The sequence below is a fragment of the Ictalurus furcatus genome, chromosome 2, assembly GCF_023375685.1.
Source record: "Ictalurus furcatus strain D&B chromosome 2, Billie_1.0, whole genome shotgun sequence".
Classification (NCBI taxonomy): domain Eukaryota; kingdom Metazoa; phylum Chordata; class Actinopteri; order Siluriformes; family Ictaluridae; genus Ictalurus; species Ictalurus furcatus.
Window position 1 is genome coordinate 13,009,309 of NC_071256.1, and position 22,177 is coordinate 13,031,485.

General features: G+C 40.3%; 1 protein-coding gene across 3 annotated transcripts in view; it reads right to left on the minus strand.

The window, feature by feature from the left end:
• The window catches only part of tnrc6c1 (trinucleotide repeat containing adaptor 6C1), a 67,609-nt gene that overhangs the window by 16,402 nt on the left and 29,030 nt on the right, over positions 1-22,177 (minus strand). Inside the window, exons 1-2 of one of the 3 annotated variants that reach the window (XM_053648836.1) lie at positions 9,016-9,908; positions 3,573-5,930 (exon numbers count right to left, since the gene is read on the minus strand). In XM_053648836.1, coding sequence (XP_053504811.1) covers positions 3,573-5,930; positions 9,016-9,040 — 2,383 coding nt within the window. In that variant the 5' untranslated portion in view covers positions 9,041-9,908. Of the gene's footprint in view, positions 1-3,572; positions 5,931-9,015; positions 9,909-15,244; positions 15,551-22,177 lie in introns of those variants that run through there. The other 2 variants (XM_053648819.1, XM_053648828.1) reach the window with 2 other exon arrangements.

The window sequence follows — 22,177 nt, forward strand, 5'->3', positions numbered from 1 at the left end:
ATAACGAAGATGAAATGTACGTTAATATGTGAAATTCTGTAGGGAACGTCAGACAGCGTGGCGTGGGGACGTAATGACGTGTGCCGTTAATCGATCTGTGTTCTATAACACGTAAAACAGCAACATGAAAGGAATATACTAAAAGCAACTCATGTAAACACCTTAATCACAATACTGTCTTCAGAATAAGGTCAATAATTAGATTACTGCTGTCCATGTAAACGTAGCCAATGAAAAGCGGATTAGTTGCAGCTCCATCAGTACATCTGTTCTTTCTTTCTCTCACATTCTCACAGTCCGCTCCAGTAGGGGGCGAAATCGCAGCACTATAGTTTCACGCTTATTAGATTATTGCTGTCCATGTAAACTTACTAAGTGATAAAGTGATCGCACAAGCAGAATAAACCTTCATTATAAAAATTTTTTTTGCTCCACAGGTCATCTGACCACTTGATTCAAGTGAGAAGGCCAGATGTATTGCGTGTGATGTTACTTGCACAATGTTCAAACTAAGGATGTGCACCTATGTTCAAACACTCAGCGAACCATTTGAGGCACCTGTATTCAAATATGAAAAGCACTATCTGGTGATTCGTCATGCCATATGCCCAGAAGTGATTTGTGATAAATTATAAAAAGAAAATGTCCAATATTTTGATGCGGAGAGCAGTACTGTCATAGTGTTTCAGGACTGGGGGAAAAAAGTCTCCGGAGCAAGCAGTTTTTAACCCTCTTGCTGGTGGGGACGGACGAAAGAAATGCATGGTCACTGTCAAGTTTGTTAATTGGGTGAAATTTTCACTCCTAAATTCTGTGGCAGCTAGAACGTTCACTGAATTTTTAAGTGAGGCTATTAGCAGGGTCACAGGCTGAAATACTGACCTTATATCCAGTGCAGGTGATATCCAGTAAAGCGTTTGCTGTGAGTTTATTATTCTTGTTTATTTTTTCCCCCTCTATATCATCATCATCAAACACAAACACATGCACTGCTGCTGATGAGAAAAAAAAGAAAAATGATAATTACCACAATATGCCTTTTTGCCTCTCGACTAGCAGCTCACCAAATATTAAAAATCAGGCATAAGGCACATCCCTATTTCAAACAGGCAGCTCAATTCTGATGATCTGGCATATACTATGTGAGCAATAAAGAATTTCTGCTGTTTGAAATAAGGGGGGAAAAAAACCTCTGACAGTTTGACCAAAATTGTTTTTTTTTTTTTTTGGGTGGGGGTCATTTGGCACTTCTTAACAATATAAATTTTTTTTGTTGAACAAATCTGTGATATACAATCAGAATTAATTTTGGCGTTTGAGGAGACTAGTTTTCGAATTTCAATAATTTGTCTATTCAGAAGCATGCCAAAAAATGTTTGCAATACCAAGCAAGTCCATGCATTAAAATGGTAAATCGATCTAAAAATCTGAATTTCGAAACGTGACAGTACATTAGCTAGTTAACTATACTATTCGCCTGCCCCACAGGCATGTGCCTTCTGACCAATTTTGATATTCAAATAATCATAAGAGTTAATGAACACATATTTGCTTAACTGCTAGAAGAGGTGGAAAAAAGTTCTGTACTGTAGCATAATCAAATTTTTTTCTGAGGCAGTGCATGTATTTGACAAATGTAACAGAGAGATAATGACAAATATTAAAAGCACAGCAAAAGCTTTATAAAATATTTTATTATTGATTTTATTTATTGATTTACTGAATGCATGTTCAGTATTTAGAACACAAAAACTCAAACTTTGTGAAACTTCCAAGAATGGAGGAATGAAAAGCTAATCTGACTAACAAACTTTGTGCGATCACAGTGGTAATGCGAGGTTTTAAATAATTGAATTATGAGTAAAGATTTTTGTATGTTATATTTATTAAAACAAAAATGAACATTCCACACAATAGCAGCATTAGTGTTGTAGCATGGCTGCAATACACCATGCATGCAGCATTGAATCTGGTGAAATGGGATTGATCTCCAAACCCACTCCATCAATTTTTTTCATCCCCATTTAAATTGCACATCATGACCGTGCTACTCTCTGTATCAAAATATCACCAGACATAGCTTTTCATTTGCAACATAATTTTCTAAGTGACTTCCTATGGACATAGGGCATAACAAATACCTAATTAGATATTTCAGTATATGAATACTGACATCTCAGTTAAATAAGAATCTGAAAACCCATGCAAACATCTATATTTACTATAACAACTAATATGCAGGGACAATATGCTTAGAATGTAGTTACTATGGAGGCAGAACACTACCTAGGGAAAGGCGGCTTTGTACTAGTTATTTTTTTACATATTTTATTTTATATATATATATATATTTTATTTTATATATATATGTATTTATATATATATATATATATATATATACACACACACACATATATATACACACATACATATGTATTAATGCAACACCATCTTGTTAATTCTTTGCATGCCTTTAATGCAAATTCCTAGTGCATTATATAGCTGGAAACTAAAAAGTTTGTTCAAATGTTTCAACAAAGACAGAAGAAAAACACAATGCTAAAATAAGCATTTCATGGATATAGCAACGCAAGAGAACATTGAAAAGAAACTCGCCACACTTAACACAGTTGCATCTTAAGGATGATGCTAAAGGCTAGGGCACATGAATGCAACTGTATTTTGAACACTTGCACTGCACTGAGCAGTCTCCAATGTTACATACACCGGTATGTAACATTGTATGTATGTCTCTTCAGAACACACAGTACCTAACACTCCATCATAATATCACTAGATGTCAATGACAGGCAAGTGCCCTAGTCAAAGCACATATTTTGGGGCACTTCAAACACAGACCAGCAAAATGCAGCCAAACATGTACAAACAGCAATTTGCAAAAGTAAAAATCTTTTTAGTAGCAAATTTAATTAAGCAAAATTATGATGCCATTTTAGTTGCACGTAAAAAAACATAACATCCTCAGATTCGAGATTCGCTCTCCTATTTCTTAATAATAAAATATACAAAAGGACAAAATGTGTATGAAAAATATATTCAGTTGTACTTTGTTTTCTCCACTCCAGAGCAAGAAAATACAGTTTTTCATTTTTGTGTTTATTTATTGAGAAATAGAAGACAATCTCAAATATGCGAATGTCCAATATAAAACCAACTTTACCGCTGTGTAATGACTTTATTCTCAAAATACTTCGACTTTATTCTTGTTTTACTACGACTTTATTCTTGTAATTTTGACTTTATTCTCGTAATCTTAACTTTTTTTTTTTACGTGGCACTAAAACGCCACCATACAAACCCCCCACCCCAAAAAACCCCGAACAGAATTAATAATGACATATAACATCTATATTTAGTTTTGTGCCATACTGTTCATAGCATGTGGTCATTCTGAACACATTCTTAATGCTAAGAGAGATGGTGAGCTTTTTACTTAGACAACAAAAATCTATGCATCTTTCCATAATGTTCCCAACTTCCCAAACCCATCCCTTAAATGAACTGTATAAAGTGTGGTTAATATAGAACAAAAGACAAAGTAGTTAATTTACCTGTGGTCATCAGGGGTGCTCTGCTATGAGGAGCCACAGCTTGATGTGGGCTTGTATTGTCAGGAGTGATATGGCTGTTGGTTACAACAGGCCCTCCTCCATGTCCCTGCAATGGTGGTTGATTATGGTGGGTGTGGTGGTGATGGTTGCTGGGGGGATTGTTGGCAGTTCCAGGGCCTGTTTTACTTTGCATTCCAGGATTGTTCCTGTCCCACAGGTTAACTGTCTTATTATAACTGCTTGGATCACCCCAAGCTGAGGTACCATCATCAATTTCCATCTTGCGTCGGATGGAGGGTGGGGAGGGCTCTTCCCATCCTGTGGGCTCTGCAGCATTATGTTTTACTCCTCCCCCATTGCTTCCTCCCCAACCAGAACCACTCTGTTTGAGAGAGCCTGAACCTCCCCATGAACCCATGCTTCCACCAGCATTACTGCCATTGCCACCCTCCTGAGACTTGTTGCTCCATCCCTGTGTTGAGGCATTGGAGCGTTGTGCATCTCCCCAGCCTCCACCTGGGGATGGTTTTCCCCAACCACGAGGGCTTTCTTTCCATCCTGTTCCATCTCCCTCCCAGGAAGAGCTGGATGGTCCATTCTTCTTTCCTTCTCCAGAGTCACCCCACTCATCACCAGCACCACTGTCCCCTCCTGGGTCGGTGCCCCAACCATGGGATGGCTTGGGGCCTTCACCCCAACCCTGAGGTTTACCCTTGGCATGGGAGTCATCCCATGTAGGAGACTTGTCTTCAGAGCCCCAGGACTGCCCACTTTTTTGCAAGCTACCACTGTGGCCACCTTGTGGAGGGTTGCCCCAACCACCAGGACCAATAGGGGGTTTCTTGGTGTTGTCACCCCATCCAGAGCATGATGGACTGGGAGATGTTCCCCAGCCTGATGTAGCTGCTGCAACAGGGCGATGCACATCACTCTTGCCCCCAGAGTCAGGTCCAGAACTTGGATTGACACTACCATGAGATGGTGGTTGTGCCATATGAGGTGCATTTGAAGATGAGCCCCAGGCTTCAGTACCAACATCATTCTTCTGATTTGAGCGAGCAGCTTCTTCCGTCTCCCAGGCTGTGTGCTGACGTACAGGGGTCTGTCCCCATCCTGTGTTGCACAGAACCCTTGGGTCCATGTCCTGGGCAGGCAGCAGAGGTGGGGCCATATCTCTTGAGTGTTCCCTCCTGTGAGAATGACCATCCATGCTATCACTGCTTCCCTCACTAGCTGGAGCATTGGCCCCACTACCCCAAGAACTGAGTGGCTGCTCTTGACTGGGAGATCCTGCAGACTCCCACCCTTTAGATTCACTGGAATGCTTGCCCCAGTCCCCATTGGATGAGGCTTGTCCCCAGCCAGGGGTGCCTGAAGCCACTCCTTGACCCCAACCACTTCCGGAATTCCAGCCTGAGTCCTTAGAGCTATTGGAAGTCTTGGCATCTCCATTACCCCACACGGACCCCTCCTCCCCATTGACCTGTGAACTTCCTGCTGGAGATTGGACAAAAGAGCCCATGCCAACAGGGGTGACACCCCAGTTAGGCAGACTATTGGCAGGGCTCATGGGCTCTTTCTTAGTGTGATTTGGTCCTTCAGTGTTAAGGTTCTGAGGTTCAGAGCTAAAAGACACATTCGTGGAAGGTGAGGAGTGTGGCTCAGAGGTGTCACTAGACACCATACCACCCCAGGCGGTGCTGCTATTAACATTACCAGAATTTCCAGCAGAATTTCCATTGCCACTGACTAAATTGCCACTACTGCTGGGTCCAGAGGATGGAGCACCCGGTTGGCTGCAGATATTAGAAGGAGCTTGGCTGGATACTCCAGAGCTGCCACCCACGCCTGTCCCCTCATGTCCCAAGACTGGCCAGGCAGAGGGGTTGGCGTTGGGATTCAAATTCAAGTTAAAGTTGGAGGAGCCCCAGGTCCTGGCTCCCAATGATGCACCGCTGCCATCACTTTTTCCTTCTCCAGCAACAGCAGGAGATGGGCCAGAGCCCCAGCCTCTACTGACCCCACTCTGGCTGGAGAGGATTCCTCCTGAGTGGCTGTTACTGGCTTTACTGGGATGATTAGTGGAAAAGTGTCCTTGCTGGCTGCCCCCTGTGGCCATGCTCATGCTGTCTTTGTTGCTGTTGATGTTGACAATCTCAGTGTCTGATGTGCATCCTGCAGGGATGTGGCTTTCGCTGTGAGAAATAGAAGGCCACTCCTCTTTATCACTTTTGTCTATAATCAGTTGATCCCAGCCACTGTTACCGGTTGTGACTATAGTAGCACTGCAGTTGATGGGTGTATGTCCCCAGTGGGGACTCTCATACTGTGCTGAACGGCCACTCTGCAAGGGCAGGTCTATAAAGAGCAAAGAAAGACAATGAGTGGAAAAAAAAAATCATGCAAACTACATATCTGACATAACTACTGGATCACTTATTTAAAATAATTACTAGTTTATGCATTTCATTTTTGGGAACTATAATGATTACTTTAAATTATTACTTATTTCAACACAAAACTAGGCAATTTTTGCCAAATCATAAATGCAGCCTATGGAAAACACTGTCTACTGTCTATTCTGTTACATACTCATTAATTAGCTAACAAAAAACATAGGAATACTGGCTACCGACTCACTACCATAATTATTCATTTCAATTCAATTCAGTGGACAAGACATATATTGAACATTATTTGTACAATGCTTTTAAGAATAAACATTTTCATAAAGCAGAAATTGCAGAAATCCAGATCTAGATCCCCAATGAGTTAGCCAAAGGCAAGGAAAGACTCTGAGATTAAATTAGGGAGAAACCCTGAATGGAACCAGACTTGAAAGGGAACCCATTCTCTTGTGGGTGAAACCAGATAGTGGGATTATAAATCATGACAATTTACAGGTGAAGAATAGAATATTAAAAAACAATATTAAGTGTGCTGAAAGGATTTGCACAGAACAGTCTTTATGATAACAGCAGCAGTTCTTAGAATGCAGAAGAGTCTTTTTTAGGAAGTCCACAGATCTCTAAGTTTTTTACTAAGTATAGAAATCACTTATTTATAATTTTTATATAACTATTTATACCATGGAAGGTGTGCATCAAAACCATGTAATAAACAGGTAGTTCCAGTCAGTTTAATTACAGTTCTAAATTAATGTGCCGCCTATAAACAACTGTAACCATAGTAACAATCAGTTACAATTGCATACTGTAGTTAAACTCACAGCTTCATTATTGATAGAATTGTGGCACAGGCTGGTAATTCACACAAACAATCTCTCTCTCTCTCTAATATCTATTTATTAAAATTCATTCAAATAAATGTAATCTTATCGCACTACTTTATCTCCGTGTATGATTTACAAAAAATTTGCAAAATTTTAATCTAACGATCCGTATTTTTATACTAACTAACAAAAATTAACTGTTATTTTTATCCTTTTAGTCAAATTTTACACTGCAAACATCAATGACAGCTTTAACTTGTCAATGCTGGCAAGTGACCATGATATAAGCGGGATAACCCATGGCTAGGTGTGCATTACACGGTTTATTTTGCCTCCATGTCATGCATTAAAATTGTGTAATGCACACCTAGCTATGGATTATCTCTTACATAACTAGCCCTGCTGGGTAAGATAGTTTAAGGAGGAGGGGAAAAATAAACAAAACTTTTTAGCTTTTTTGTAATTTAACAAAAATACAAGGTCAAAGAAGCATTGCTAATATGGTATTCACAAATGTACCGAGTTCATTTTGAACATTTGCTTCTGTGAAAAAAGGGAGCTGGACAATGCTAATGTGGGAGGGAAAATGTATGAATGTGTTTAAAAAAAATAAAAAGTGCACAAAATAAAGACTTTTTTTAATGTGCAGAAAAACAACTGTTTTATTTGTAAATGCATAAAACTGACACGCCCCCCACCGATATTTTTCTCCCCAATTTGGTCACATGCCAATTCAGTGAGGGTCAAACTGCTGCTTTATGCTGTGTCACTGGGCAGCATAACACTCTGAGGAGAACGCTATCCGTCCTTGTCAGCACATAAACTCACAGACGTCCACGGTTGGCTAGTATCACCATGACTGACAGGGGCAGGAGAGTATGGAATCTCTCCCTCGGAGTGTGCACAGGCAATAATTCTTCGTTGACTCCTAGCCACTATTGGCTGTTGCACTGTTAGGCACTCATAATCTCCCAACAAGGGTGAGTGCAATCCTATTCTGTCCATGTACTGTTTTGCCACAGGAGTGACTGCCAATAATAAGAACTATCTAACCAATCAGGTGGTATAGTTTGATTTATTCAATCATAGCCAGAACAACTAATGTTTAGCCTAACTTTAGTCTATAATAAAATGGAAAGTAATTTCCTAAACAAGTAATTTCCTTAGATTTGCTCCACCTCACCCTCCTTAACTTTCAGAATTAAATGCTCATAGAAAATCACTTATTTGGTAGATGTTTTTGCTTAGTTTTGGATTTTGCTAGGTTCTGAATATATATATATATATATATATATATATATATATATATATATATATATATATATATATATATATATTTATTTTGAATTAATGGCAAGTTACGATTTGCCAGGCAAATCAGTGATTCTACACATCCAAAAACAAAATATAAATATAAAATGGTCAATTACTATAAAATTATGCATAACATTTACCAGGTATGTTACACTTGCTAAACATGACGTGCTTTACGTCTCCGTGTACACAATTTTGCACTGCCATCACTACAATTTTTACCTTCCGAAAGCCTGACCACCTGGAATACACACCCATCCCTTTTAAAGAAACTGGTAACATTTGAAAGTGTTTAAATGCTCCATGTGGGGCCTAAGATCATGGGTTGTTAATTACTTGGCAAGCACTGCCCATTTTCCTGGTTCAGTTCTGTTGTTTTCGTGTGCCTTTGCATGTGCATACATTCAGTGTGCTTCGACTTTAGGGAAAATCAACAGCTTTCCTGGACTCCAGGCAGGCAGCTTGCAGAACACACTTTCCACCAGTGATCAGAGAAAAAGAGACACATTGTACACAAGTAAAAAAAACATGAGGCAAGAGAGAGAAAGAGAGAGAGAGAGAGAGAGAGAGAGAGAGAGAGAGAAGGCAGCGTGCTTCTGACATAAGCACCATCCTTTTGAAGAGTCACTGCGTAGCAAAGGACGCCATTTTCTCAAGCCTGAAACATAGCCAACACAGCCTAGAGCTGTCGTCAACATATCAGTATCGCTCAGGAGCACGTTCAACAAACAACTCTTATACCTGGCATAAAAGCGCTTTCTGTGGCTTTGTGCTTTATTTGTAGTCATCAGAATACCGCGAGACCAAAATAAACAGAAGCAGTGCTGCACAGAGAAGAGAGCGGAAGCGAAACGTTCTATCGCCTAGAGGGGGTGGGGAAATGAAGTGGAAAAGTACCTGAAGAGAGGAGCCTCCCGACCATCGTCCCATGGGCTTTAGGTTGTGCACAGAACGTCAGGCATTCCTGATACAATATGTCTCCTACAATATGTCTTCCAAGGCTCACTTCTGAACCGCTGCCAAGAAACTGCGGCACAGCATGCAAGCGACCGCCCCGTTCATCCCACACTGCTTAGACAGGATCCGACCCTGCTCCCTCACTCCAGCCTTATTTATATCTCTACGCTCCTGAAGCGGAGAGCAGACTCGTGCTTGTGTGCAGGGGAGTGCACCCTGGGTGAAGGTTAAAACAGGGAGTGCTTTCCAGCATGCGATCACACGGGAGTAGAAAACAGAGCCGAGCAACACGGCGATTTCTTTTCCTGCCATTGTTCAGTGCTTATTTTATGCTTTTACACTGTAACAAAATCTTAAACGGAGAGCACTTGGGCTGCAATTAGCACACCACAGCTGGAGTCCGCTCAACAGCAGCACAAAGACAAAAGCAGTATGGTGTCTTGGCATAGGACTGCGCCGGAATGAGATACTGGTGTATGAAAGTGAACACACATGCATACAGTCTCTCTCTTACTGCTACAATGCTTAGTGTTTGTTTAAAACAATCTGGGGTTTTTTTTTTGCTTTATAAAAATGGATAATACTGGAACACCGAATATCAGATGAAGGCTTCCTGCACCCACCCCCAAGAAGAGAAACACTCCAACGCCAAATGGGAAACAGGCGGACATGGATGCAGGCAGGTGGCCAAGAGCTAAATGTCTTTGCAGTGTGCCTGCCCTGTGAAGAAGTGGGGGAGGAAATTGTGTGTGTGCGCGCGCGCGTGTGTCCGACCATAGGGGGAGCAAGACAAGCAAGTGATAAAAGAACACCAGTTTTAGTCATAAAGGATGTCATTATTTACAAAATACCTGATACACATTCCATAGTTAAGTTCATAAAGATCATAAAGACTTTTTACTTGGCCCAAAATAAAGCCAGCTTTCTCTGGCTAAACATATAATGATTAAATCAGGAGTGTTGCTAGGGTTTGATATATAGGTCAGAAATAAATAATAATAATAATAGAAAAAAAGGACATGATGTGAAGAAATAGGATGAAGCAAAAGGAAACTTGACTAGACTAATTATATTATTATTGGCTTATATAAATCTGCAGTCAATTAGTGCTTAATAGAAGGAATACTACTTAATCATTTATCATATGCTGAGAGGGACCATAGGGTGGTTTTACTCTTTCATAAATAAACAGCCAGTTTTCCATGTAAATGAGAAGGAATAACCCTATGGAATACATTAAATAAAAGCAAACAAACTCTCATTAAAAAATATATATATATTATTATGATTTTTTTATTAAATTTTTTGTCCCCTTTAACCATGTCCAGTTTCCATATGGTATAAATATAAAGGTCTCACACATACAAAATCCCTTTATGATGAGAACCAAGAACTTTAACCAGGCAGATGGCTGCTGACCTGCAATAATCCAGAGTAAGACATTTAAGGCCACAATTAAGGCCATAAGTTGTCTGAAACAGTTGGAAATTTGTCCCACGAACACACTACTCTCCACATGATGACGAGGAGCTGCACAGTTTAGCTGATTATTGTGCTCGTTTCAAAAACGACCATTATATGCCAACTTTCATAACACCAAGCTATTTGGAATTGTTACAAGAAAGCTCTTCCTGAGATCAACTTGCAAAATGCAGCACCTGAACAGCATCATTACAAATAAAATTGTCACTGTGTACCTTTTTTGGACACGCACACCACTGATAAGTTTGCACCTTATACCCACTGTAAAATGTGGCTTATGTTCACTGACACTCCTGTGCCATTTTGTCGCACTTAATTCAGGTTTGTGTGAAGATTGTAAGCGTAAAGAATTCTACTGCCAGGTGCTGAAATTTTGAAATCAGTGTTTTGTAGAAAAAATTAATTGTTGCACAGTACATTTTGGTTTATACATTTAAATAAATCTATACGCCGATCCTGAATGTTTTAGCTAAAAATGTCATTTACTGTCTACTGCGTGTTATTCTTTATATATAAAATTTGAATTCTTGCTTACTAGCAGGAACGGGGGCCAAACATTCTGGAGGGCATTATACATCACTGGTACAGTAGAAATAAACGTTTAATTCTAAGAGATAAAGAGAGACTGGAAATTTGTCATTCAAAATTGATAAGGACATTCTGTTACTTACTACAACACAAACAAAAAGTTGAATTCAGGCACAAAAAATAAAGCAAAAGCTCATTATTAGGTTTGTTTTGATAAAATGTCTGCTGTGGGTGGAAACAGCAGGTTAGCTGTGAGTCTAGGAGCCCTAGCACTCGCAGCAGTGGGACTCACTAGGGGATCTACCCCATGGACTCCAGTGAGAACCAGGGCTTGCTCCTGCTAGTGAGACCTCAGATCACATCCACCAGCACAGCGGTATGCACTCCAAGTGAGCTCTGCTAACACGAAAGAACAAACAGTACGACTGTGGTATACGATGTTTGATATCAACATATCAAAAGCAAAAATCCCTACTGTGCCAATGAGATTTGACTGATTATACTGGACAAGAACCGGCTTTTGTTATTATATTTAAATTTCACATAAGCCCACACAATATGATTGAAAAATGCTTTAACACCTAGGTGGAAAAACCATATCATGGCTGTCAGTGCATTGGCCATGTTTATCTGAAATGTCCAACAAGGCCTTCTGTGACGCTGCCTAAGGAGGCAAAAAACCCTTGAGAACAGTATGTTACCACCTGCTCCACTCAGAGCATGTTAGCGAGTTCACATACACACACACACACACAGCGCCACACATCCACATACACACGGAACAATAGAAGCACTGTGCAAATGTGTTGAGGGAGCTGTGCTGACGGCCGTGTGCGATGGTTACACACAAGCTTGTAGGAAGGAGGCAAAAAGAAGGGGGTTGGTAAGTGGGAGACTTATGCAACCACAGTTTAGTAGCGCACTCGCTTCATTCCTCCAGCACAGGATGTGACGCACATCAGCCTGCACTCTAGCCAGGTCCAACAGCTGACAGTAGGGGACGACACAAACATGTTTACTGGATATATACAGTATGTTTATTACATTTTTTTAAATCTAAAAAACTTGTGTTAAAATGTACCTTTAATGTGAAGTGTTGCAATAAGGGAGAACAATAACTGCCTGTCACTCGGATATGCAGTCTGTATAGGATTTCGTAGATTTGTTTTATGATTGTTGCGGCCAAACTTTTATTATTTTTTTTGCAGAAATCTACTTCAATTGGCAAAATTGCAATTGCACTAAATTGTTTTGCATGGTCTCTGTTCGTTTTAAATGAGAGTTTTTAGCTGTTCTACGATTGCCGCACATGAATCGGAGAGCTTTGACTGAATGCGCACTGTGATGATGTCAAACGACGTGCCTTGACCCAAATGTGCGGAAAAATACAGCAAAACAACAAAAGCGAAAAGGAAAGTGTCTGCTAGCACACTGATAGATTACATGCAGATAGATTAGATGCAGCCACAGTTTACATTCAAAGGTGAATTTTTATTTTTATTTTTACAAGCTATAGTAATAAAGCATAAAATATAAAGATAAAATAATTAATTCAGTGCCTTGGATGAACAGCCATTCGCTGAGGTCAAGAATATTGGATTTCTTCAGCTAATAGAACATTGCCTCATTGCTTTCTAAACCCAGGTGTTCTTTATACACATTTTTCTTATATACTATATGAAAAAAATTTCATTACATCAGTTTTGTCCAATTGAACATTTTTTTTTCAACTGTGCTTTATTCAGGCAAAAAAAAAAAAAAAAGTTCAGAATTATCAGTTCAATGCATTACTATCCCAAATGGTCCATATTGGCACGTCCATGTGATAGGGATGTGAAAGGAATGAGGAAAAGAACATGAAGACGAGAGAGAAAGTGAAAGCTTTTCCTGAATACAGGACTGTACTGCTGACAGCTTTGGGTAGAGCTGTGGCTACACTCCAGAGGTTTCCAGTAAAATACTTGCACATGTAAAGTAAGGAGCTTCTATTATGAAGCTGGGTTTCGATTTGTTAAGTAACGTGCAGCGGAACCACCGTTTGTTGCAGATTTAAAAACCAGGCAAAAAAAAAAAAAAAAAAAGCAACCAGGAGACTGAGTGAGCGAAGCGGACGGAGAAAAAATACAATCAGGACCTGGATAGTTTTCTCTCTGAATCACCACTTTCCTTTGAGAGAAACCTTTAGGGTTATGTGGGGGTAGAAAGTGCCGAGGAAGAAAATGAGCACAGGAATAAAAGGAGAGTACGCTGTTGGCAAGCATTGTAAGGAACCACTTTAGTATCAAAGCCTCAGCTTGCCTATTTACCAGCTCACAGGACGTCCCTTTCACGTAGACACCCCAGGGACCAACCGAAATCCAGTCTTGAGCAGGGGATCAGCTCTGTCACCTTCAAACAGTGTTTAGATAAGTCAGGTCAATCAAAAGCAGCCCACATCTCAGTTGCGCACGCATACCGTAAGCAGTGAGTCACCGCAGCTCACCAAGCTGGGCCGCTGCCATTTTCTTGCTCTCAGCAGCCGAACAGTCACCCACAAACCGATAGAACGTATTCGTACACACACCTTGCAAACACAGGAAGCAACTAAGCGCAGTTCGAGTCTTTCTGCTCTCCTTGCAAACCAGAGTTCGAAAGCAGCCACATGTATGCGTAGGCACAAGACTCCAAACAAGTAAACGGGATGAAAGTGCCAAGATATTCAATATGGAAAGCCTATTTTGATTATATGAGGTAACATTAACTGTGGATATTAGATATAGCTGAGTAATTACTGCAAACTGGACTCCATGTTTGCCAGAGCAATGCCTGGGATCGGACGGACCGCACAAAGAGCGTTGGAGGAAGATTCAACATCAAATGCTGTAATTTCTCAGAAATGTCACTATGTTCAGCTGATACTTCAATTTCACGACAACCAAAAGAGACACAATTTACAGAACTATCTGTAACATTACATCATATATGCAAGTTAACACTGTACTAAACTAGCTACAAAGCTCGCTCAATTAACAATCATACTGAGATCAATGGCAGCAAAGAGAGATGATGAATGGGGGTAGAGTGCCGGGGAGAAGTAGATTATGGATCCGGGCCATCAGTTACGCATTTACAGGTAAGCAAGTACATCAATCTGTCAATATGGGAGTCAACAGCATTGTTTTTTTAGTTTGTTTGAATTAACAACCAACCGGGGGGTGGGGGGGACCACAAAAAACTCTACTCCCTACTGAGTTTCTCAAAGAAAAAAAAATGTTTAAATGTAATACACGACAACTGGTTCATATATTTGTATTTGGTAATTGGTCTGTACTTATATAGCGCTTGACGTTAGCTCTACAAAGCTCTTATTCACCCATTCACACACCAATGGTAGCAGAGCAAGGCACTAACTTGCCACCGGGATCAGTGTCTTGCCCATACACACTTTGGTATGTGGAGTCACGTGGGCCGTGAATCAAACCGCGAACCCTTCGATTAGTGGACAACCCGCTCTACCACCTGAACCACAGCCGCCCCATATATTTCTCGAAGGCGCAAAGCACGTCAAAGAATCCCACCACCCACTGCTACACTGTCTGGCTCGCCGTAGGAACTATTTTTACCAGCCATATTGATTAGCTTGAACAGATGCTAGACATTATCTCCAGAATCAGGAATATGAAAGGATAAGGAAAGAGTGGCTAAACTGCACAAAATAAATTTCAGTTCAGCACAAAACTATAGCTGTAATTCGAGCACAACACACAGACGCATTTTAACATTTCATTGGGGGAAAATTAAGATGCAAACCAGGCTCAAACATCTTCGGTCAGATGAGGCGAACACCACACCACATCAAATGTTAACTAAAGGCTTGCTACTTTTTTTTTTTTAATCACCAGAGGTATTACCAGGGTAATATCTAAGAGGTGCTACAAAGTCACCCCTACCAGAGGTTCAACACTGGCTTATTTTTCCATAGTCTTATCTTATTAGTATAGTTATATTGAATAGATAATTGAACTTCCATGCAAGAAAAACATGAAAATGGGCAGCACAATGGAGCGTTCACTTGCCGGTTGGGCTAGCTAATCAATTTATGATTTCTCCACCCCTGAGAACATTTATTCTTAATCTGATTCTTAAAGTGACGGGTGAATGTACTGGACTGGCTGCTGACCTGGGTGTGACTGGCTGGGGAAGGACTGCACAGTAGGGCTGGTTGAGGACAGCAGCACAACAGCAGGACTCCCAGCAGGCAGAGGTTGTCCTCTCTTCAATAGCTGCTTGTGCTCGTGCTGGCGGAAACGTGGTGGCACCTCTCGAGGCGGGTAGCGCTGTACTGCCGACTGCTGCTGCTGCTGGGTGCTGGAGGGCGCACGCTTGCCATTGGCACCACTGCTGCTGGCCGAGGACACAGAGGGGTTGGTAGCGCTGGGGTTGGCAGGGAGAAGAGGGGCAGGGCTGTGTTTGGCAGAGTCTGGCACTGTGAACAAAGATGAGAGAGGATAGGTGTATTCAGTTAAGATTAAAGCACAAAGGAGTCAGTAATAAATTGGTGGAGATGCAGGAGATACAAGCGGAGTTGAGACAGCAGTCTGGTGTTTACTTATAATTTGGTTTTGTTGCTGCTATTGGTCCTCACATGGGGAATCCTACAGAAACGTCAGCACACATCCATTTTATCAAGGTCACAGCCCAAAGGCAACTTAATAAACACCTTAGCTTTACCAACTACACAAGCATTACATACAGAGGTGAAGCAACACTTTATCTTAAGGCTTCAATGGTGATTCGTCTCAAATCACGCTGTTGAAAGTGCGACAAAAATGAAATGGCTTTTTCATGAATCATTTAAGGTTAAAAAAAACCCATCTCATTTGCTCCTTCAAATCTTTTCATTAATTCATTTCACCACTGAGCTTTCATTTCTTTTCAGCCAAGCCAATTTTATCCAAGTTAGAGTGCATCCTGAATCTTTTTTCAGTCTCAGATCTCAAAAGAATATAATCTATGCCCATTAGAGAAATACTTGACTGGTATTAAAAAATTAAGTATTAAAAAAAACAATAGAAGACCTAAGACTTTCATATCAGTTGGCGTTGCCATGAGTGCTAGAGCAATTTGATTCTAGAAAAAAATACAGTCAGGCAATACATTTTGTCACCTTTGAAGTGATGGAAGAAATAACTTTGTATGCTAATACGAATGTTTAATTATTCAAAGCAAAATGTTTTCCAATGGCATTATCATGGCCATCTGTGAATTCCATGGGATATAGGTTGCCTGTCTACATCTACTGAGATATCCCCCCCCCATATGGTAAGTAACAGTAACACCAACTTATATTTAATATATGATTGGGAAGTGGGCGGGAATTTTACTATTTCACTGTTCATTTTTTAAAACTATTTAATAAAGTTTAAAGAACATTGAATATGGCTCCTATGTTAAATACAGTGGCTTACATAGAGAACACAACATAAGAGTTATATTAGATATCAAAGAAATGCTAAAATATAATTTCACTGAACACTGTCCAAAGAAATCTTTGCAGAGAAATGCACTGTATGGAATACTGCTGCAATCTTGAAAGTATATGGCCGGAATATGTATAATGAGGAGACAGGATTTCCCCCAGACTGTCTTTAAACCTACTGGACCAAATTTTATCAAGTGAAATGCATTTTACAAACTCTAAACAATTATCACAACCTGTATGAAATCTGTTTTTTCAGTACTATCCACTGAAAGACAAAAAAATCTCAATATGGTGTATGAAATATTATGCTCCCACTTTAGTTAGCCTCTGTATATACATAGCCTTATAACATCTACCCACACAGTAAAGTTTAAAGAGCACCTATTATGGCTTTTCAAATATTACCTTTCATGTAATGTGTTACAGAGCTGTTTGTGAATGCAAAAACATCTGCAAAGTTTCAAAAATCAAAGTGCACTACAATCTGAGTTACTGACTCCCAAAAGAAGGAACCGATTCTGAACAGCTGAAACGAGTCGTTAGTGATTCCAGACTTACTTCCTGTACTAACCTACGTAGGTTTGTAACAAAAAAAAACCCTCTGGCCTTCATCGGCTGCTCGATGACAGCGGTAGACCAATCACAACAGACTGGGACATCTGACCAATCAGAGCAGAGTATGCTCTCTGAAAGAATGAATCTGAATGAATCCTTTAGAACGGATCATTAATCGAGTCTTTTGTGACACTGGGGAAAAAAAGGTAATGCTGCAGTTTAAATTATGAGCACATTGAAGTGTTTTTTTGACCTTGGATGCATGTAAATCTATCGTATGAGACCTTTTAGGCACGTTTCAAAACGATAATAGGTGCGTTTTAAGGGATGGGCTACTACTAATGGTCACTGAATTTATAAGCTCATCACCACATCTTGTTATTTTCCATTAACAAAACTCCATAATTACAATATCCTACAATGAGTGACAATGTAAACACTGCTATGAGAGGAATCAAAACCAGTTTTCACAACAAATCATGGGAAAATTTAGGTGAACAGAAATTCAGGGGCTCAGTGGAGACTACAATGAAACACCACTGTAATGTGTCTGATCTAGTATCGATACTCCAGCAGACAATCATGCTTCCTTGTAGGCTGACAAGAACAGTACGTACTACCAGATAGAGGTTATAGCTATCTGGTCTTTTTCCAGTCTTTAACCTCCAGTTTTTGGCAAGCCTGTGCCCACTGCAGCCTCAGATTCCTGTTCCTGGCTGACAGGAGTGGAATCCCATGTGGTCTTCTGCTGCACAGCACGTTGAGCCAAGAGACAAATGGGTAACAATCTGTCTCGTGGTTCAACATGTTGTGCGATCCGAGATGCTTTTCTGCTCACCACGGCTGTAAAGTGCTTATTTGAATTACTGTAACCTTCCTCAGAGTCGTTTAATTTGGTCTGGTGTAACTTGGAGAGGAAAAAAAAAAAAAAAACAATAATGGAACAGCCTGTAGTACACAACTGCTTAACATTTTCACATGATCTAGGATACACAGTAGATCCAGAGTGTAGCGGCTGGGTTGACTGTGGTCTGAAATGCGGGTTAAAACGAACATCGTGATGGAACTCACACTCGTGTCTAAACACGATTCAAAACTGCATCGTGTGTCGTGTTGTCTGTGGGATTACCAGAAATTCACTTTAGTGGGATGAGGAAATATATGAAATTGTCACGATTCTTTAATGATGATGATAATTTATTGATTATTGAGTCTTTATTAATCATATATACATAATGCACAGTGAAATTCTTTTCTTCGCATACCCCAGCATGTCAGGAAGTTGGGGTCAGAGCGCAGGGTCAGCCATGATACAGCGCCCCTGGAGCAGAGAGGGTTAAGGGCCTTGCGCAAGGGTCCAACAGAGGCAGCTTGGCAGTCCTTGACCTTCCGATCAGTAACCCAGAGCCTTAACCGCAAAGCCACCACTGCCCCTGCCCCCTTTTCCTGATTTATACAATAAAATTGGTACGTGTGATGCGCTCGTGCATTTCAGGTGGATGACAGAAAGCAGTAGGAGGATGATGATGATACAAATTTGTAATTTAGCTTAATCGGCACAATCTACTGTTAAACTGTGAGCTGTCTGTCAAACTAAAGATTTATGGTTTACTTAGTTTATTGCAAGTGTTTTCTTAGATCATCATGAAAATTATTTAAAAAAACAAAACGTCGAAATCTGCTATTTGTGATCCCAGCTGCTGATTAATTCCAGCTCAGTCTGCCTGCCACAAGCAGAGGGAAAGGAGGGGGAGGAGTGTCCTCCTGCACACACCATTTATCTCTCCCTCATACAACGCCTCCCCTCCCTCTCTTTCTCCTGCATTCTGCATGTCTGAGCTGTTCTTTTGTTCCTGCTGGTTATAGATTAGGAGTCAGGAATTAAAGATGTCCTCAGTGACAGCCTGATCCTCTGCATGTCTAAAGGATCCATCCCTCAGCTTTTAGAATTCCGCAGTCCTACATCAGTCCAGCAAACTGACTAACTTAACCTTCGTACTACAGTAGGAGCCTTCTAGAAGCTTGCTTGTGCTCAGCCAATGACAGCGTAGCGTTAGCAAGGGGAGGTCTGAGGAAAGAAGGAGGGAGACAGAAATACTTGAAGGGGAGGGAGAGTGTGCTAACCTAGCTGGCTGTACAAACACAAACACACACACACACACACACACACACACACACAACAAATCCCCTACGCTGCTATTATTAGAACCAACTCAATAGAAATGCTTTAATTACTCTTCACCGCTGTGGCTTCTTTTTAAGCACGGTTTCTGTGATGAATATGTTCATATCTCTAACTGCTGGAATCGAAAGCGTTGGCTGGTGAATGGAAATGTGAGAGGGAGGAGTGAGATCATGAGATCAGTAAGAATGCAGTGCTCAACACATTATGTAGGGTAGACACTCACAGACACACACACACACACACACACACACACACACACACACACACACACACACACACACACACACAAAGGACTAACGAATGCTTAAGCTACTAACAAGTCTCCATGGAAAGGGTCTTCAACTGCCAAACTGCTGTCTGTATACAGACCTAGCAAAGTATTGCAGTGGATTGAACCGAGCACTCGAAAAACATTGTATCCAAAAATAAAAGATGTCTGTAGTTCAACAACATTTTTTTTTTGTTTAAATACACATAATAAACCATTGTGGCTTCTGCAGCAGATCCTCTGTTGCGGATTTTCCAATCACACTTATTTATGTACATTATTTAGATGAGGGCAGCCCATCAAGATTATTTCATTTACACTCTCGGGCCTGATTAGCAAATTGACAACATGGCTTAATAAGTAGAGCTTGTTCACACCCGGGCTCGTTTGGAGCGGTTGTTTCGGAACCTGGCGCGTTTTATCCCTTGGTTCGGCTCGCATAGATGTATACGAACACGGCGATCGCGCTTGGATCCACAAAAAACAAATTTTGCAAATGAACTCTGGAGCAGTTCGCTTGTGACGAGAAAGCAATCCGACCCAACGGACCAACCTGTATAACAACGTTTAATGGGAGCTGTGTTACATAAAAAATCTATTTATTATTTAAAGTCTCGCAACATGAATTGCGGTTTGACTTGGACCAAAGACGAGTTAAAATGCGTCATTGAAATTTGGTCTGAAGAACATATTTCTGAACAACTTTTCTGAAAAACGGATAAAAACACAGGTTTACAAGGTGCTTAGCGAGTGTCTCAATGAGGTGGGCTTTAACCACTCTGTGGAACATATAAATTAGATCAATAATAATAACTACAGCTAAAAAGAAAGCCAGAATAAGCTCACAGAGCTGCTGTCTATCCATCTGGATGGACGACTGCTGTGGGCGGAACCCCAGAACATAAACAGGAGCATTCTGACCAATGAGAGGACAGTTCACACACACGTTCGGAACAAAGCACAGATCTACAGGTCTGAAAACGCCACGAAAGACAACTGGACAGAAGTGTGCGTCACTTCTCTGATTCAAATTCAAAACAGCCATTTCATCTCTTCAGAGTCTGTGTCTCTATTCAAAAGTGGAAAGATGATACATTAGTGTGAAACAACAACAAAAAAAACACATCTTATTTATAACTATGAACTAATAGTTAACAGTTCAGCCTTAATTAAAATGTTACTGTAGTCACTGTTCTATGAAGCAAGTTGTTTATCCAGATTTCACGTATCTGGACCTTTAGATATGTTATTCTAATACCCCATGCTCTAAGCGGTCTATTCATTTCTTTGAAGACATGGACACGGAAAACAGGAAGAAAAAAAAAAAAAGAAGAAGAGTCAGGGTAAAAATATTTCCCCCAAAGGCCCAATTCCTCTGCTTAAATTAGCACCGAATTCCCAACAAATTAAGAAGCACTTCATCTGAGCTTCACATTGAATGGTGGCCTGGGGCCATGCTCTCCTCACAGCAAGTATCACATCCCACTTTCTACCACTTTCTAGTGTAACGCCTTCATCTCATTACTGACAGTCAAATAAGCTGAAAGCCCCAGACAGCAACAATATCTGATCTGAACAGTCAGGTAGGCTAATTTACAGGATGCCTATACAGCAAATCAGTCTTTAAAAATAACTACTGATTATCTACTGAGATTTGTTCAAACAAATCGCTTCTAGTACAGAAAAGTGTTTTGATGAAGAAGCAAGTCAAACACCCAGCATATCAAGAACATGAGATGAATTATATCTGGCTGGTCTGTCAAGTCCAAGGTTTGAATATTAGTGATGCAAACCATTTTTTTTTTTACCTCTACTAACACCAGCACACCAGTGTGAAGTGTCTGCACCATGCGTGCGGTCTACAATGCAGTGTGTGTGTGAGAACATGTTCCTTGGGGTGCCACTTAACACGAAAGCCTTCTGAAGCCTTGTGCGTCCCTGGGTCCCACAATATTCCTGTTGCTATGGAGATGCACACAATCTTACACTTTTTTTTTTTCTTCTTCAGTGCACAGACCTCACATAGATCAACACAGGAGATCATCTGCCACTTGACTCCCAACACAAACACATCGCCAACACATTCTTCTCATCTGTTTCCATAATACTGAAATATTTAAAACAAAAAAATGTCTTGGTGAAATAATGCATGATGTCTAACATACTAGAAAAATTATAATAAATCGAAATTTATATCACCTGTCTTAAGTCTTCTGATTGATATAATTAAAAAATTTTTACTAGGAAAAACTCAATAATTAATAAGTAGAGGCCATGAAGAAATTCTAGTGAATCCTAAACTCACTGGGGCAGCTGTAGAAAATACTCCAACGCTCATTACTAAAATACTTGAGCCAATTACCAGGAACGTAACTTTAATGTATCAAGTATGATTGAGTACTCTGACACAAAATACAACACTATACTATACAGAGATAGTCAAGGATTATTTCTTTCTTGTGGAAAAAAATGTTCAACAGTCAAGCTGCAACTACAACACAAATATAACAGAACATAGAATGTTGTGCTTGTCATCGTCAATGAAGAAACAATAATAATTCATCCCAAAAAAGGGGGAAAAAAAAGTGGGAAATTTCAAACATTTTTCACCCTACGTCAGGCT